The 12,978-nt window shown below is 44.5% G+C and overlaps 1 protein-coding gene across 1 annotated transcript in view; it reads right to left on the reverse strand.

The window, feature by feature from the left end:
* Positions 1 to 7,834: 7,834 nt before the first annotated feature.
* MTUS2 (microtubule associated scaffold protein 2) overlaps positions 7,835 to 12,978 on the reverse strand; it is a 1,086,829-nt gene continuing 1,081,685 nt past the window's right edge. Inside the window, exon 15 of the mRNA XM_086935158.1 lies at positions 7,835 to 12,152. Within this exon, the coding sequence (XP_086791284.1) occupies positions 11,942 to 12,152 (211 nt within the window). The 3' untranslated portion in view covers positions 7,835 to 11,941. The remainder of the gene's footprint in view (positions 12,153 to 12,978) is intronic.

The raw sequence follows: 12,978 nt of genomic DNA on the forward strand, positions 1-12,978 counted from the left end.
TGTTACCACAGTCGGCTGTGCTCTGCGGGGGTATTTTAATATTGTACTGGATGGGGAGATGGACAGGAAACAAGACAAGCCCTACGTACGAAAGAAAGCGGCTGCTGAGGTTCGTGAGGTAATGGACGGATTGGACTGGTGGATGTGTGGCGTCTGAGGCACCCGGGTAGAAGAGAAGGTACTTGCTATACGTCAGCTCACGATACGTGGTCGAGATTGGATTACTGGTTGGTGACTCGGGATGTATGTGGTTGGGTTATGGATGTCGATCATTTGCTGCGCACACTCTCCGATCATGCGCCGGACCGCTTGGTGTTGAGGATACCGACGTGCATGCCTGCTCCATTCACTTGGCGCCTGTCGCCGGGAACCTTGACTGATCAGGTGTTGCGCGAGCGGCTCAGAACTCTTATTGAGGAATTTTTTGACAAAAATGTTGGCACGGTTGATAGTGCATGCACGGTGTGGGAGGCCTTTAAGGTGACTATCCGTGGGGCTTGCATTGGTCTTCAATCTGGGGTCCTGACATCGCTCAGAGATTCCATGTCTAGGTTGGAAAGAGACCTGTTGACACTTGAGCGCCAATTGGAGGACTGCCCTGGAGAAGCCTTGTTAGCAGACATTAGGTTGAAAGTCTCTGAGTACAACGAATTGGCTGATCAGGAGGTGAAGTTCTTATCCAAGCATACCAGGGCGCGTTATTATAGTGAGGGGGGCAGGCCGGGGAAAGGTCTGGCGGATCGCATACGAGAGCCGTGGGCCAAGCATTGCACGGTGCAGGAAATAGTGGACGGGGTGGAGGTTGTGACAGACACGCCGGGCATTCTGAGCTGCTTTGCGAAATATTATGAAAGAATGTACGAGCATCGGGAGACGGCGACGGAGGAGGAAATAGATCGATATTTTGATGATATAGCTTTGGTTTGGCTTTCGGGGGGACAACAGGAATTCCTAATGCACCACATCACGGAGGAGGAGTTTCGGGAGGCGATAGCTGCGCTTCCTAATGGGAAAGCTGCTGGCACAGATGGTATGCCGTCTGAATTTTATAAAGAGTATGTCGATCTTCTGCTCCCGCACCTGGCGATGGTGCTGGAGGAAGCGGTAGAGCAGGGCCAGTTTCCAACTACAATGAGAGAAGCGCTTCTAGTTGCATTGCCAAAGCCCGGGAAACCTCCTAACCAATGTGACTCGTACCGGCCTCTCTCCCTCATGAACATGGACGTTAAGATCATAGCCAAGGTGCTCGCTACTAGGCTGAAATTGCTTCTCCCGGTAATGATACTACCTGATCTATCGGGGTTTGTACCATGCCGGTCTACCACCCACAATCTCAGGGCTCTTTTTGCTGTATTACATTTGCACAAACCGGAGTTGGCAGCGGTGGCTGTCATGCTTAACGCCGCGGAGGCCTTCGACTCAGTCGCATGGCTGTATATGATAGCCATTTTGCACCGGATGGGAGTGCCATTCTTTTTCACATCGTTGGTGACTCTTCTCTATACTAACCCTATAGCGCGGGTGAGGGTTAACGGACACGTCTCGAACTCGTTCTCGGTACAGAGAGGCACTCGGCAGGGGTGCCCCCTCTCACCTTTGCTGTTCGCCATTGTGATGGAGCCCCTGGCCTGTGTTTTAAGGCAACGGTATGCTGACGCAGCTCTAAAGTTCCCCCTTCGCTCGCTGGCTGTGTCCATGTATGCCGATGACATGGTACTTTATGTGCGCGAGCCTGCTCGCCATCTAGAACCTATCCTTAGAGAGTTCATACGGTTTGGCCGCTACTCGGGTCTGACCATCAACTGGGATAAGTCTGTTATGCTGCCTCTCACTGATGTTACCCTTCCTTTTCCCTTGGAATTTCCACTAGAATGGGCGGAGGACTCGGTGCGCTACCTTGGGATCTGGATTCATCGAGATAGTCAAGAAGTCATTAGAGCCAACTATGGCGTGGCTATATCCAAGCTGGAGGATCAGGTAGCTCGATGGACTAAGCTCCCTCTCACCCTCGCAGATCGGGTGTCTTTAATTAAAATGGTCGTGCTACCGAAATTTTTGTATCTTTTTGTTAACATACCACTTCCGCTGACGTTGAACTTCTTTGCCAGGCTGAGATCCTTGCTGACCACGTTAACCTGGGCTGGGAAAAAGCCACGAGTGTCGTGGGATGTGCTGACTAAACCATACACTTTAGGAGGTTACGCTGTGCCGGATATGAAGTTATATTATCTGTGTGCACAAGCGCATTTTGCTGCATATTGGGTGTCTGTGCCCCCGTATACCCCGCATGTGGCGCTTGAAGCCAGTTCTGTTCTCCCATACCCACTGCGGGCTATGATGGGTAACAATCACTCGGTATTCGAAAAGGGCGAGGTGGACACTGTGCGCTCCACGGCTAATGCTTGGCAGGAGCTTGGTAGGAAAGCGGGCAGGTTGCCGTTATATGCCCCAAGCATGCCGCTATTATACCATTCCGAAATATCGGTGTCGGGTGAAGTCGGTGGTCTGCAGATCCTTCAGGGAGCTGGATTGCACAATTTGGGTGATCTCTTCCCAGGGGCCACGTTCCTCTCGTTGCAGACTGTGACGGAGCGATCCACGAATGTGGTAATGGCTACTTTCCTCAATGTCAGACTTCGGGCGGCTATACACTCCTTATACCCTACATATCCGGAGGAGCCTTTAGCATTGGGGGCCTTGCAGTTACTCTACACCGCGACTGACAGAGTTAAATTGCTTTCCAGATTATACCGCGCTGCTCAGGAGGACGAAGGAGGGGGAGCTGAACTAGCTAGGGCCAGATGGGATAAATGTCTGCCAGAGCCATTAACAGATGATGAATGGACTGAATGCTGCTCCATGACTGGGGGGTATGTGGCCAACGGCAATTTTCGCCTCTTACATTTTAAATTTCTACATCAATGGTATTATACACCTACGCAGCTAGCTAGGTACGGGCTACGCGACTCTGCTCAATGTGTCCGGTGTGGAGAAGATGATGCGGATTTCGTACATTTGGCATGGGGGTGTGCACGAGTGTATGACTTCTGGGTGGCTGTGACTGAGGCACTGACTAAGATGGTGACTACGGAGGTTGCGTTGGATATACGCCTATGCTTGCTGGGGCTCGCCTCCGGTGTGCTTAGTAGGGAGCAGAGGTTGGTTGTCCTGGCATTACAACTTGCCAAGCGGAGGGTGGCTATGGTGTGGGGTGGAAGGCGGGCGCCTGATGTCCAGTTGTGGCTAAGAGATATGGCCTACTGCAGGGACCAATTGACTTGCTATGCCAAAACTCTGCCGGTGAGGTCGCGTCAGCGCGACATTTGGGCTCCATACACTGCATACATGCTATCCCTGGCGGGTGATGATGCTTCCGACGATGAGGGCGAGGGTCTGTTGCCGGGTGATGGAGAGCCTGAGTGTTTACCTGCCTGAATGGAAGTGCTGTGACGCTGACGGGGATGAGTTGTCCTTCCCATTTGATGTATGTGAACCGTGCAGAAGGGCTGTCTTGTTCAGTAGGCTTGATGGTATTCACCCAATGACTGGGGACTCATGCGGGGTTTTGAGTCCAAGGTTGCACAGCTTACTCGACCACTGAGGATGTCTTACGTACCTTCTGTATTAATCTACCATTCTGTACTCCTATGCTGGACTTTTACTGTGACTGGGACCGGGAATGTTTGGGATGGGGGGTTGGGGGTTGTTCATGTTGGTTTTAAAAAACTGTAAAATAAGACTATATGTGATGAGCGAGATGCGGCTGCGGAGGATGGCCTGGGTTTGAATTGTGACATATTATTGCCCTCTGCGATCTTTGTATGCGCTCGCATGATGTCATTTGATATGTGCTTCTAATTGCTAACTGTTGATTTGGTAGCAGCCGGCCCTATATAGGGTTGTGGGCACACTGCTGTGTATAAGCACGTATTTGCAATAAAGGTCTTGCAAAAAAAAAAAAAAAAAATCTTTAAAAATTCATAACTCCGGTTCTACTAATTGGAGTTTTCTCGTTTTGGGCTAGCTTTACTCCTAAAATTATAATCTACTTTTCTAACGCTGTGTGGAGCATTTTTGTGGTATTTTCATTGTGTTACTATTTGTGTGCATTGTACAAATACTTTACACATTGCCTATTTAGATAAGGCTGACTGCTCTATGCCAAGCTACCAAGCTATGAGAGGGTGAGACCAGGTTACCAATATTGTTTATTTATTTATTTATTTATTTATTTTCGAGATTTTTATTGCGCATACAAATACCCGGAGGTGTCTCGGCGCATATGAGGGCTAAGAACGATCAGACAGCAACTTACTGGTTAAACAGCCAGGTTTTTAAGAGCCTACGGAAGCTCATCAGATTGGGGGCAGTTTTAATCGCCAATGGCAGTAGATTCCACAGTTTGGGTGTAGCCACCAGAAAGCGCCTATCTCCCCATGTAGCAGTTCTTGTGCGAGGCACTGGAAGGAGGCAGGTGTTGGCGGACCTAAGCTGCCTCTTGGGGGTGTACAGCTGAAATGCTTCTGTCAGAAACCTAGGTCCGACGCCATGCACTGCCTTAAAGGCAATGCAGAGGGCCTTAAATTTAATTCGGCTCTCTACTTTTAGCCAATGCAGATGACGAATGGCGGGAGTAGTGGACTGGCGACAGGGGATGTCAAGAAGAATCCTTGCAGCCGCATTCTGTATGGACTGTAGCTTCGCTAGGACCTGTTTCTGAGTGTTAAGAAAGAGGGCGTTCCCATAGTCAATTTTTGAAAAGACTAGGGTGGAGACCAGGGTCTTTCCAGCTGAGGTGGGGAGGTAAGGCAGTAATTTTTTGATTTTCTTTAAAATAAAGAACGCAGATGACACAACCTTGTTAACGTGAAGGCTGAAAGACAACTTGCTATCAAAAATAACCCCCAGGTTTCAAACCTTTTCTACCGGGACGGGTGGAGAGCCCAGCTGGGTAGGCCACCAGATGGAGGACCATTCCGGGGAAAGCTTATCGAAAGTCATGATCTCGGTTTTGTCCGAGTTAAGCCTCAGACAATTGGAGGCCATCCAAGTGCTAACAGCAAGCATGGCCTTTTGGAAGTTAGCTGCCACCACTGGGCCGTCCTTGTGGATTGCCAGGACCAGTTGGGTGTCATCTGCGTAAGATGTAAGTCGCAGTCCATGGGCCTTTATTACCCTCGCTAAGTCCGCTACATAGATATTAAATAGCGTGGGACTTAGCGAGGAGCCCTGTGGGACTCCACAAGGGAGTGCAGAGACAGGAGAGTAGAAATCACTCAACTTCACTGTCTGGGTACGGTTGGTCAGGAAAGATGAAATGAGATCCCTGGCCAAGCCGTTTATACCCAGGGCTGCGACACGGTCAACCAAAATAACATGGTCGCCGTGTCAAAGGCCGCAGACAGATCCAAGAGAATCAGGACGGCCACACCTCCCTAATCCATGACGGCTCTGATCTCATCTGAGGCCTTTATGAAGTAGTGTGGCTCACTGGTTAGAGGCGGCAGACCCGAGAGCAGAGGACGGCCCGGGACCAGGGTTCGATTCCCGACGCGGCAGGTTTCTGGACCAGGGTCAGCGGACTCGATAATTCTCTCGCCTCGCTGACCACTCTGATCAGCGACCACACTCGGCAACTCTGGGCACTAGCTTGCCTCATCTTCACTAACGGCCCCACCAGACTGCCGGGGATGCCTGGTCTCACCCTGGAGATACCCATTAAGGGACCATCTCTCAGGGAAGCCAGGAAGGGTTTCGCAGCGGTCGAAGTGCGGAGGTACCCCTTCGGGAGTGATTCCAGCGCTATATAAGCACACAATTAATTAATTAATTAATTAATTTATTTGTTGAGGCGGTCTCGGTTCCATGCCCTTTCCTGAAACCAAACTGCGTTTCGTCGAGAAGTTGGTGAGTGTCGACGAACTCCGAGAGTTGTTTGTTCATCAAGGATTCGCATATTTTGGCAGGAAAGGGGAGACACGCAATAGGTCTATAGCTGGCCACAGCTGTGGGATCCAGCAGGGGTTTTTTCAAAGGGGTTTAATCACCGCCTTCTTCCATGAGGTTGGATAATGACCAGTTTGAAATGCAGTGTTGCAAATTTCCATAAGTGGTTGCGAGATTACTTCGCTTAGGTTAGCCATCACAGAGGGAGGGCAAGGGTCCAAGGGGAGCCAGACTTAATAGTAGAAATTAGACTACTGATGTGGTCTTGCGTGATGGGGGCAAAAGAGAGAAGAAGATCGTGATCATGATCAGAGGTTAATTCTTCCCCAGTGCAGACTCTAGGTCTGGTCCTTAAGTCCCCCTCAAAAGATGAGTATATGTCTGCCACCTTGGTGGTAAAAAATGTGGACAGAGCATTACAGAAAGTCTGAGAAGGTTCAACCCCGGGACCAGTGGAGGGAGTGGACAGCGTGGTGACAACTGAGAACAGTTCTCTCGCGGAGTTCTTGGCATTCTCTATTTGGGCAGAAAAAAAGGCACTTTTTCGAGCCGTAATCGCCTTTTTATATATTGTAAGGGCATCCTTGTAGGATTGCTTGGCTATGGGGCAATAGTGTTTCCTCCAACGCCTTTCTAGGTTCCTGCAATGTTGTCGATGGAGCCTAAGATCTTCGGTGTACCAAGCCGCCGACGGAGTTGTTCGGTTGGGTCTCGTAAACTTCTCCGGGGCCACTTGATCAGCAGCGTTCCGAATCCAGTCTTGGAAATCGGAGGCTGATGGAGCAGGATTGCCTCTTCCCGTAGGACAGGATAGTGCCAGAAAGTCTAACATCTGAGGGATATCCGCATTCTTCCAGGCACGAGTCCCTGTCCTGGTTCGCGGCCTGGAGGGGGGAGGATTAACAATCCGGGTGTGTATCCCAAAGATAATAGCCCTATGATCTGACCACGTGAGGGGAAGAGTATCCAATACAGAGATATCAGGGTTGTTGGTGAACAGTCTGTCTAATGTGTGTCCCGCCTGATGTGTAGTTCCCTTCACCAGTTGATGAAGTCCTAGAGTCAAGAGGTCAGCAGTAAGTTGAGTGTCTTCGTGGTTATCCTGCTCTTCCAAATGGAAATTAAAATCTCCCAATATCATATATTCCGTTGAAGTTATGATGTGGTCATTGAAATCTGATAGAGTGGAGAGAAAAGAGTTTCGAGGGCCAGGAGGTCGGTATAACAGAATTCCTTTAAGGGCTTGTTTATGATTAATGCTGATAGCAAAAGTTGCAGCTTCACAGTTAGTGGAGTGTATAGGCTCAAATGTGGTACGATACTGGTTCTTGTAAATGATGGCGAGTCCGCCACCTCTTCCTATAAGTCTATCATGCCTGGCTACACTATAGCCTTGTCTCAAAGCAAAGACAATACTTTCCAATCACACACCCACACACACTAATGGACAAGTGCTTCACCGCACTTCTAGGGATAGTAAGTATTATACAAATAATATAACACAATACAATGTGCTTTGTAATGGTGCCAAGGCAGTACCTTGCCGACCATCATTTTGCTTTGTCACACAGTTGATGTGCATTTGGGCATGTGTCTGTGCCTCCATTATTTCTTCAGTGGTTATTGACATGGTGTATAGTAAGTAGTACCTGAAAAGGGTGTGATTGATAAATGCAGAAATCCAAAGTCACCGCAGAGCCAAGAAACCAACCATGACATTAGAAATCATACAATTACTGAGATTCATGACCAAGTGCACATGTAAGGCATATATTCCAAAACATAACTAGTTGTGTACATTTGTGTGAATGGGTTAGTGGAGTTTATTGAATAACCCTCGAGTTTCTCAGGGCCAAAATTCATTAGTAATTTATAACACCACAAAATAGACAATTCAAGTTTTTATTGCTATTGTGAACTGCTCTGTGGTAAAGAAAAACAACAAATAAAAAAGATGGACTTCCATACTAATGCCTTTATCAGTCTCTATCAAGCTCAGCAGTTCTAGATTCTGATTGCGCCACTCAATTACACACACAGAAGCCTAATCCCATGTTCACATTAGGACGTCTATTCTTCGAGCAAAACACACTTTTCCATCTTGTTGGGCAACTGCTACCTTCAAACTATTTGTGTAATTTACATACAGTACGTATTACACTGTGTTTTCAGGAAACAACTGATGCAGGAACCTGAATGCGCTCTTCAGAAAGTGCCGGATTTAGTGAAATAATTGTATAAAGAAAATGTAATATACCGACAATGACAAATTAATGTCTGGCACTATGCACCATCCATTTATACAGACTTGTTGGTGGATCACAAATACATGTCATGTAAGGGTCCATAGAAACAATGTCTAGGGTCGTTTGTTTAATAATGCATTGAAGTCACTTTTATCTATAGTTACCTGAACATTATCTACATCTGTCATCCTCGATAGTCCAAAGATTTTTATTAAAGTCAATAATTGAAAAGACTACCATGGAAGAGAGACTTAAATAAAGTTGAGGTAAATACATATTGAGATTACTTTGATGCATTATTGCATTGAGGAAACTATACATTTGTTATGTTTCTCCTCATTAAATTTGTATTTAATTGTATAAACATTTTTGGATACAGGTATATGAAGTGAATGGCGCCTACTCAAATCGGCAATTTAAGATGAAGGCTGTGGTACCACACCCAATACTCCTTGGAGGATACACAAGCCACAGACTCAACCCAGAAGCCAAATATGGAAATGTTTTGCGCTCATACAATCAGTATGACATATTCTGACAGGGTTGCCTACGTACACAGTATAAATAAGGTATAGTCCAGTGTAAATAAATTAACATAAATATATAGTGTATTCTTCAAAATAGCAACCTAGCCTCTACATATAAAAACGAGTGTAAAACACTTAATTGAATTGTGTTTGCACTTTAGCATTTTAAATTACATTCAACCTATACATTTTACAGGGGATATGAAGCTTCTTTGAAACTTCCTTGTGGGGAAATAATAAAATAAGAAATATTCATAAATAAAATTAAATATATACATAGTCTCAGATTGGCCTGTTATGAATTAAGGCCTGATTTAAAATTTAGTAGATGAGGGACATCTGCCAAAAAGCAGAGAATCCCCAGACCATCCTATTTTGAGTGTATAAACATCTATATATTCAAAGTCAGGCAGATGGGACATTTGCTGGTTTTTGTTGGACGTCTGTAATTCGTCACACTCTAAATCAGCACGTACGTCTATTGAAATGGGACTGGAGTGACACATGTCTAGTTTGTAGTTACACAATGACTGTTGAGACAAAGAATGTTTAATAGTTGTAATGAGAAGTATTAGGGGAAAAAACTTGGTAAGTTTTCAAGTGTTGCATGAATTGAGGGTCGCTACATTGTATTAGCTGAGCAGGGAGTGTTATTTTACATTTTAGGGTTCTCATTAAGCTGTCAAAATTGCCCAGAATTGATTTTTTTGCAGTCTTGGTAAGACAACTTTCATTGCTTGGTCAACTACATCACTGATCCAATGAGAAGTAAGCATATATACCTACAGCTAAGGCCTAAGCCATGCCAAGACAGTCCTCTCAATGATTTGACCAAGTCAAGGTTTAAAGTGTGACAAGCTGCCTGTTCTGGCATTATTAATGGCACACCGCAGCATAACTAAGGATTAGGAACAATTTATACTTCATGTGTGATTGTTCTTACAGGGCTTGCCAGTATTAAACATGCATGTGTATCACTGTTTGCCGTGAAGGTGCTCCCATGATAGCCAGAATGGTGCAAAGAATGACAGTTTCATGTTGTACATAACACAACATCTCTAATTGCTTGCTAGCCTCAAGCAATGAGCAGTGTCCACCTGGAACAATGATGGCCGACCCATCACTTTAAGGACTTTAAATGAAAATCACCTTGCCTTCCCAGGTACTTAGGCTTTGGGTAGGTGCTGTACCATCTTCCAGCAGCTCCTGATCTGAGACTTCGGGTTGATGTATTGAGTGAGATGGTGCAGGCTTTGTATTCTGCAATCCTAAAGCCTTGGAGAATACCTACATATTGGTAGCTAATTGCTTTACAAGCATCTCATACATTAAGAAGAATTCGAGCAAAGGACTTATGTTAAACAGTCATTTAGTAGCTAAGTTCTCCACTTTTGAAGGTCCTGTTTTATGTGGTATTCTAGAAACCTACAAATGGTGCAATTCCAAACCATTACATGACCACACCATCTCAGCAAACCTATCTTGATGAACCATGCTTCCTAGACTTTTCTAACAGTGCAATAAAAATCTTTTAAAAATAATCTAAATCTAACAAACCAGATACAAACAAGAAATTCCACATTAGTAGCAAAACTTTACATCCATATCATACAGTCAAGCAACCCCATTAGAGTCTTCAACGATCTTCCATTTTGGGCTAAGTGTTTCCGCATCCTCATGGAAATAATGTCTGCCATGATAGAAAGTTCTCCCTGGTTAGATCCTCTCTTTGTCTATTGAGTAGAGTTCTGAGCCAAAAAAAAATCCAATGTCTGTAAAAGTCTTGTGTTTCTGTTTATTCTGCAGATGGGCAACCATAAGGCAAATGCAAAGGTCAAAGTAGATGCCCGTTCTTGCGTTCAATTGAAGAGTTCTCATGCCTAGAGAATGAATGAACTCCTAATTTTCAGGCCACTGCAGAACTGTATTTTAAAACGATAGGGGAAAGTGTTGACAATATACACAACGCACAGAAACGATGTATGAACTGCTACATCTTCAGAAGAGTTTGCCATGGCTTCTTTCTGTATTCTTCCGGACACTGGTCGAATCGGTCACCCGGGGTCCGGGGGGATTTAGTTCTATCCTGAGAGACTCCACATTGACTGTAATGATCATTTAGATGGTAGTACCCTTTCACCGGTTTAAGTCACTGCTGGTCACAGTATTTTTCACCACTGTTGTGGTGGGATGAAAAGGCTTGCTTGTCTTTTATCACTTTTTGCAACTCTAGTCAGAAAAACTCTTTCCGGGAAACTATTCAGAGGCTGCGCCGTCTCCCTTACGTACAAGTCTCAGGCACAAATTTGAAAACTTCTGATCAGGCTTGAAACATGTTGTAAACTCGTTTTTTTCCAAATCATATAAAATCATTCAGTTGGAGGAACATCTGCATCGAGTCAAAGTATTCCACGTATTTATTTGTATGTTTATGGATATGTTTTGGAAGGTGTGTAGCTATATACATACCAATGAATCCATCAATATGTGATGTCAGAGTACAGTGAAATGTAACATTTATTTCAACACTCAGTGGGGTGAGCTCGACAATTCAAGAGATGTATAGCCATGTGCGAGTAACGTAGTACCGCGCCTCATCAACTAGTGAAATAATTGTGACATCACACTGTCATATGAGGCATATATTATTTAAGCCAGATCATTCTTTATGTCAAAAAGCATAGCATTATTTGTTATAGAACTTTCATCATAATAATATTGTTTATTTTGGTACTTTGTATTCATTAACACAGTATTAATACATATGTGGATGCACAATGCATCAATCTTCACATATGTGTTTGTATATACACACATACATCACAAGTGTATGGTATGACTGTACATGTATAATACAAAAGCAATGTCAATGTGTACACTCTCTTTTGTGCACACACTCATGTACTAACAAATCAACTTCAATGGGGGACAGATCAAGACCTAGACTAGAAAAGTAAGAACCCTCATAGTCTGAATAGGTGAAACTATTTTTCCCCTCTTGATTGGCACTCCAAAAATGACACATTTCTGTGCTAATCTTTTGGCGTTTCTCACAATGGAAACAAATGCCACATGGTCCAATATCCAGCTAGGTAGCTACAAAGTATGCTATTGGTGGCAAACCCTGAAATCTACTGTTGTTAACACTTGTTTTTTGGTCACACAATACTCTGTATTTGAAAAAAGCATACAGCCAGGCTAGATTTATCACACATGGTACTGTCATCTTGGAGCGGCGTGGACTTGGGATGGAGACAAGGAACCAGACACAGAGTGGTAAAGGGTGGAAGAAGGTGATAATCTAACAGGGCTCATGGGTTCTCCGGTCTGAAGCTTCCAAATGAGTTCTTCATTTGTTCGGCTCAGCCTCTTCTTTTCCTCAGACTCCTTCTCAACGCTTTCATGAAGATTGGCATTTTCTTCTGATAAGTGTCTGCAAAAAACACAGAACAGTACTTCAGTATTTCCTTAGGTTATCCCTTGCTAACGCAATTTAATTTTTCAATTTTTTTGCCAAAGACAAATAATAGGCCAAATGAGGTCCTGAGGATAATAGCAGAACTTAGATTTAATATGCAGAGCATGCGTTTTGACCAGTTTTCAAAGACAGAAAAAATAATTGCTTCCTACGTGAGATCCAACTTTTGATTACACGTCTGTAAAGATATATATACATTTTATGAATTCCTAAAAGCCCTAGAGGGTTTATCTAATGCTTCAATCCGCCAAAGTCTTCTCAAAGGTTTGTTTGAGTCAGTAAAAAAGATCTGCAGAGTATGGGCAGACTAATTTAAAAAGTGCAAGATCCCAAGTGTTTCAGATTTATCACTGATAAGGACCAAGTACCTATTTAAATATTTACCTCAGAAGTAGCTTTACAATAAAATCACAAAAGATGGAGATTTATTTTTAGAAAACACAGAAACTCAGATTTTACTAACGCTTTGCATCAGGTCTGCATTACTTGTGCAATGCGAATCCGACGCAAAGTGGTATGTTGGAATTTGATATCCAAAGCAAAACAGGATTTGCACTGGATAGTTTACAAAGCAAAGCAAAGTTGTGCAAAGCGCTGCTTTGTGTTACACCGCATCAAGGGAGCGTTCCATGGGCGGTGCATCGATGGTCCAGAACAACCACCCATGTGTTTTGACGTATAGCCCTGTCAACAAACAATCGTAGACAGGGATTTGAACAAAAATACTACTCCTGCTCCAGGCAGGCATAACAATGAGAAATGTTTAAAATGTTCTTCGTTT

The sequence above is a fragment of the Lissotriton vulgaris genome, chromosome 8 (assembly GCF_964263255.1).
Source record: "Lissotriton vulgaris chromosome 8, aLisVul1.2, whole genome shotgun sequence".
Taxonomy (NCBI): domain Eukaryota; kingdom Metazoa; phylum Chordata; class Amphibia; order Caudata; family Salamandridae; genus Lissotriton; species Lissotriton vulgaris.